At 49.6% G+C, this 6,055-nt stretch overlaps 1 protein-coding gene across 14 annotated transcripts in view; it reads right to left on the bottom strand.

Moving 5' to 3' along the window:
- Positions 1 to 6,055, bottom strand: part of STYXL1 (serine/threonine/tyrosine interacting like 1) — a 58,970-nt gene that overhangs the window by 8,213 nt on the left and 44,702 nt on the right. For all 14 annotated transcript variants that reach the window (XM_026456621.2, XM_026456622.2, XM_026456625.1 and 11 more), the window contains 2 exons: positions 5,022 to 5,167; positions 1,046 to 1,143 (listed from right to left, as the gene is read on the bottom strand). In XM_026456621.2, coding sequence (XP_026312406.1) covers positions 1,046 to 1,143; positions 5,022 to 5,167 — 244 coding nt within the window. The remainder of the gene's footprint in view (positions 1 to 1,045; positions 1,144 to 5,021; positions 5,168 to 6,055) is intronic.

The following is a 6,055-nucleotide window of genomic DNA, read 5'->3' as shown; positions in this document are numbered from 1 at the left end:
CAGCTCACTGCAAGCTCCGCCTCCCGGGTTCTCGCCATTCTCCTGCCTCAGCCTCCCGAGTAGCTGGGACTACAGGCACCCGCCACCTCGCCCGGCTAGTTTTTTGTATTTTTTAGTAGAGACAGGGTTTCACCGTGTTCGCCAGGATGGTCTCAATCTCCTGACCTCGTGATCCGCCCGTCTCGGCCTCCCAAAAAAAATAAAATTTAAACTAAGGGATGGTTGGGCCAAAACGCCATGCTCCAGCCCCTAGTACAGTGGCTCAGGCCAGGAGCTGTTGGTGCCAGACAGGCAGGCACGGGGTGGGGACTCCAACCTGACTCAGCCCTGCTCTCTCTACACATCTTACTCTCCTCGGGCAATCTGGAGCCGCAGGAATGAGTAAAAAATCCACTCGTGATGAATTAAGTAACTGGTGGGCACCACTTGGGTGTGGTGGCTCATGCCTAAAATCCCAGCACCTTGAGAGGCTGAGGTAGGAAGATCGCTTGAGGCCAGGAGTTCAAGACCTGCCTGGGCAACATAGCAAGACCCCAACTCCACCAACCAACCAACAAACCAAAACAAAGAAAATCTTGGAAGTGAGAACTGAAAGAGCTTTGTAGTCTTCCTTCCGTTCCACCCACATCCCACAGACCAAGGATGAAGGCGGGGATGGAGGGAAACTTACCTCCTGGTCCCCAGACCTCAGCCCAGAGCCTCCATGAGCATGTGTGCTTGTAGGTAGCCATCACCCTCATTTTACAATAAGCCCAGAAGGGCACAGCCATCTAGCCAGGGCCAGAGCCCAGGACGCTCACCCCACAATCTTGGGCCCCACTGCCCTCAAGGTAAACACCACGGTTGCTCGTTTCACTGAGGGCTCCCGAGAAGTTGGACGTGTCCTGGAGCTTATCCCACCCAGGTGGGGCACATGCTGAGCTGGGCCCTTTCTCTCCAGAGCATGGGGAGTCGTGATCCAGAATAAGCCTGTGAAGGAGGCTCCACTGCCCCTCTGCTTCCCAGACACAGGCCAGTTGCTACCTGGCCAAGGAACGCTCCTCACCAATGAAGTGACACATGTGGCGTAAGAAGGGGAGAATCTGGGCTTCCGGGGAATCTTCTATCCGGATGTGCAGAAGCTTGTCAGCATCGCCTGCAAAACTACATGGAAAGACCGCACAGGTCATCGAGTGGGATGCAGAATGCAAGCAGCCCCACTGTGGGGTTTTCATCGCAGCAGAAGGGCCACAGGGAGGACGCTGAGCTTGTGTAAGGCGGAATGTGCACAGGTAGCTCAACCTCTCCTGGAAAAAAACATCCAGGCTGGGTGTGGTGGCTCATGGCTCTAAGCCCAGGAATTTGGGAGACAGAGACGGGAGGATCACATAATGAGACCCTCTTCTCTTTTTTTTTTTTTTTTTTTTGAGACAGAGTCTCACTCTGTTGCCCAGGCTGTAGTACAGTGGCGCGATCTCAGCTCACTGCAACCTCTACCTCCCAGGTTCAAGCGATTCTCCTGCCTCAGCCTCCCAAGTAGCTGGGATTGCAGGCATGCGCCACCACGCCCGGCTAATGTTTATATTTTTAGTAGAGACTGGGTTTCACCATTTTGGCCAGGCTGGTCATCGAACTCCCAGCCTCAGCTGATGTACCCGCCTTGGCCTCCCAAAGTGCTGGGATTACAGGTGTGAGCCACCACACCCAGCCAAAACAATTTTTTTTAAGTACCTATCTTGGCCAGGCATGGTGGCTCACGCCTATAATCCCAGCACTTTGGGAGGGCAAGGCAAGAGGATCACTCGAGGCCAGGAGTTCCTGACAAGCCTGGGCAACATAGTGAGACCTTATCTCTACAAAAGAAAAAAAAAAAATTGTTAATACACCTAACTCACAGGGGTGCTGTGTAGACTGAGGAAAGTAATCTATTCAGAGCACTTAGCAATCTGCTTGGTGCATAGTACATGTCACTTGCTATTATTATGAACCCAAAACATGGTACTCTCCTAGAATATGGTGCAGATAATTAAATGAGGACAGGAAAGCACACTGAATGACCTTGGAGAATGAGCCCACTGTGTCAAATGCAGAGAAGGAGGTAAGAGGGATGGAGATGATGGGGCTGCTGTTTTATCTGTTTTATTTTACTTCCTTTTTTGAGACAGAGTCTTGCTCTTCGCCCAGGTTGGAGTTCAGTTGAGTGATCTCAGCTCACTGCAACCTCTGCCTCCTCAGTTCAGGCAATTCTCACACCTCAGCCTCCAGAGCAGCTAGGATTACAGGCGCCTGCCACCATGCCCTGCTAATTTTTGTATTTTCAGTAGAGACGGCTACTTGGGAAGCTGAAGTGGGAGGATTGCTTGAGCCAGGGTCAAGCTGAGCTGTGACCACACCACTGCACTCCAGCCTGGATCACAGAGTGAGACCCCGTCAAAAAACAAAAACAAAAACAAAAATCAAAAAACACAAACAGGCCAGGCACAGTGACTCACACCTGTAATCCCAGCACTTTGGGAGGCCGAGGTGGGCGGATCACCTGAGGTCAGGAGTTCGAGACCAGCCTGGCCAATGTGGCAAAACCCCATCTCTAGTAAAAAATACAAAAATTAGCCAGACGTGGTGGCAGGTGCTTGTAATCCTAACTACTTGGGAGGCTGAGGCAGGGAGAATTGCTTGAACTCGGGAGACGGAGGTTGCAGTGAGCCAAGATTGTGCCACTGCACTCCAGCCTAGATGACAGAGCGAGACTCCATCTCAAAAAAAAAAAAAGAAAAAAAATTATTGAGATCATTATGGAGTCACTTGCAGTGGTAAGAAGTAATAGAGAAAGTCGTTTGTAGATACACTGTGCCCAGTTTCCCCAATGGCAACATTTTTGCAAAACTATAGCATAATGTCACAATCAGGATATTGACACTGATACAATCTATCAGTCTTAGCAGGTTTATCCAGTTTTACCTCTGTGTGTGTGTGTAGTAAGTTCTACAGAAATTCATCACTGGGCTAGGTGCAGTGACTCACACCTGTAATCCCAACACTTTGGGAGGCCAAGGTGGGCAGATCTCCTGAGGTCAGGGGTTTGAGACCAGCCTGGCCAACATGGTGAAACCCTGTCTCTACTAAAATACAAAAATTAGCCAGGCACGGTGGTGGGGGCCTGTAATCCCAGCTACTTGCGAGGCTGAGGCAGGAGAATCACTTGAACCTGGGAGGTGGAGGTTGCACTGAGCCAAGATCATGCCACCGTACTCCAGCCTGGGCAACAGAGTGAGAGTCCATCCCAAAAAAAAAAATCATAATAGAAATTTATCACTGTGTAGGTTCATATATCCACTATCACTCAAGAGAGTAAACAGCTCCAACACTAAGGATCCCTTCTGTTTCTTTTGTTTGCTTGTTTTGAGACAGAGTCTCACTCTGTGCAGTGGTGTGATCTCGGCTCATTGCAATCTCTACCTCCCTGATTCAAGTGATTCTCATGACTCAGCCTCCTGAGTAGCTGGGATTACAGGCATGCACCACCATGCCCAGCTAATGTTTTGTATTTTTAGTAGAGATGGGGTTTTACCCTGTTGGTCTCAAACTCCTGACCTCAGGTGGTCCTCCCACCTCGGCCTCCCAAAGTGCCGGGATTACAGGAGTGAGGCACTGTGTGCAGCTCCTTGTGTTGTTCTTTTATAACCACCTCTACCTCCCCTGCTCCCTTCCCTAACTCTTGGCAACCACTTATCTGTCTTCTATTTCTAAAATTTTGTCATATCAAAAATGCTATATAAGGCCGGGTGTGGTGGCTCACACCTATAATCCCAGCACTTTGGGAGGCTGAGGCAAGAGGATCACTTGAGTTCAGGAGTTCAAGGCCAGACTGGGCAACATAGTGAGAGCTCGTCTCTTTTTTAAAAATAAATAAATAAATAAATGCTATATAAATGGAGTCATATTGTCTGTAACCATTTGGAATTATCCCCCTGCCCCACCCCTCAGCATTTATTCACTGAAGATCCAAGTTGCCGCACGTATCAAGTTTCTTCCTTATGATTGTTGAGTGGTATTCCATGGAGTGTATTTACCACAGTTTGTCTAGCTTTTTGCCAGCTGGACAGCACTATGAATATTCATGCACAGGTTTTGGTGTGAATATAAGTATTTGTTTCTCTGGGATACGTGCCCAGAGAATGCCTTTTAATATCTAGAAGCAGGAGGCAGAGGTGGGAGGCAGAGGTAGGAGGCAGAGGCAGAGGCAGAAGGATCACTTGAGCCCAGAAGGTTGAGGCTGCAGTGAGCTATGATCGTGCCACTGCACTCCAGCCTGGGCAACAGTGCAAGACCCTGTCTCTAAAATGAAATAAAATATAAAATAAAATATAGCCCGGGTGCGGGGGTTCATGCCTGTAATCCCAGCACTTTGGGAGGCCAAGGCGGGCAGATCACTTGAGGTCTGGAGTTCAAGACCAGTCTGGGCAACATTTCGAAACCCTGTCTCTACTAAAAAACACAAAAATTAGCCGGGTGTGATGGCATACACTTGTAGTCCCAGCTACTCGGGAGGCTGAGGCAGGAGACTCGCTTGAACCCTGGAGGCGGAGGTTGCAGTGAGCCAAGATTGTGCCACTGCACTCCAGCCTGGATGACAGAGCAAGATTCCATCTGAAAAAATAATAAAATAGGCCGGGTGCGGTGGCTCACACCCGTAATCACAGCACTTTGGGAGGCCAAGGCGGGAGGATCATGAGATCAAGTGACCAAGACCATCCATCCTGGCTAACACAGTGAAACCCCGTCTCTACTAAAAATACGAAAAACTAGCTGGGCAAGGTGGCGGGCGCCTGTAGTCCCAGCTACTCAGGAGGCTGAGGCAGGAGAATGGCGTGAACCTGGGAGGCGGAGCTTGCAGTGAGCCAAGATCGCACCACTGCACTCCAGCCTGGGTGACAGAGTGAGACTCCATTTCAAAAATGATAATAATAATAATAATATAAAAAATAAAATTTTAATATTAAATAAAAAATAAAACGAAATATAAATTGCTTCTCTTTACTTACAAGGGACCTGTATCCATGGAGACATTGACATGGGCTTTGATTTTCAAGTCCTTCTGAATTTTGGGGTCACAGGCTTGACTGAAATTGCCGAGGAAGACCTCCCCTGGCACGATTTCAATGGGGTATGGCTGAAATGCATCCAGTTCCTGAAGTGGGCAGGGAGAAAGGCAGCTATGAGCATATTCCTCAGGGAAGACGGATGTCTGTCTCCTGAAACACAGTTCATCAAACCAGCGTAAAAGGGCAGTTCCGGGACAGTGAATGTGATGGAGATCCAGACTTTGAAATTCAGAGATTGGCACATGGAAACTTGCATGAGTGGCACAGGGCGAGTCATGACGAAGGGACTGAGCCACAGCCTCATGGTGCAGAGCGCTAGGTCTCAGCACTGGTGTTCATTTCCTCCATGGCACCTGTTTACACTTGGCCAGGTGCACAAAGGTTGCAGTGAGGACGCTGTGGCCCAAAACTAACAACCCAGCATGTACTGGGGGCTCAGGAGGATGGAGAGGGACAACTCCCTTATTACACTTGGAGACCATCAGAATTTAAGTACTGAGAGAGAGAGAAGAGAGAGAGGGAGAGAGAGAGAGAAAAGAGAAGAGAAGAGAGAGGAGGACAGAGGAGGAGAGAAAAGGAGAGAGGAAGAGAGAGGAGGTTTCATCATGTTGGCCAGGCTGGTCTTGAACTCCTGACCTCAAGTAATCCACCTGCCTCGGCTGCCCAAAGTGCTGGGATTACAGGTGTGAGCCACTGCGCTTGGCCCATCTTTTTCTTTTTTCTTTTTTTCTTTTTGAGATGGAGTCTGGCTCTGTCACTCAGGCTGGAGTGCAGTGGCGCAATCTCCGCTCACTGCAAGCTCCATTGCCTCCCAGGTTCACGCCATTCTCCTGCCTCAGCCTCCTGAGAAGCTGGGACTACAGGCGCCCGCCACCACGCCCGGCTAATTTTTTTGTATTTTTAGTAGAGACGGGGTTTCACCGTGTTTGCCAGGATGGTCTCGATCTCCTGACCTCGTGATCCGCCCGCCTCAG

The sequence above is a fragment of the Piliocolobus tephrosceles genome, chromosome 8 (genome assembly GCF_002776525.5).
Source record: "Piliocolobus tephrosceles isolate RC106 chromosome 8, ASM277652v3, whole genome shotgun sequence".
Lineage (NCBI taxonomy): Eukaryota > Metazoa > Chordata > Mammalia > Primates > Cercopithecidae > Piliocolobus > Piliocolobus tephrosceles.
Note: the sequence above shows the minus strand (reverse complement) of the source record. Positions and strands in the feature narration are given on the sequence as shown.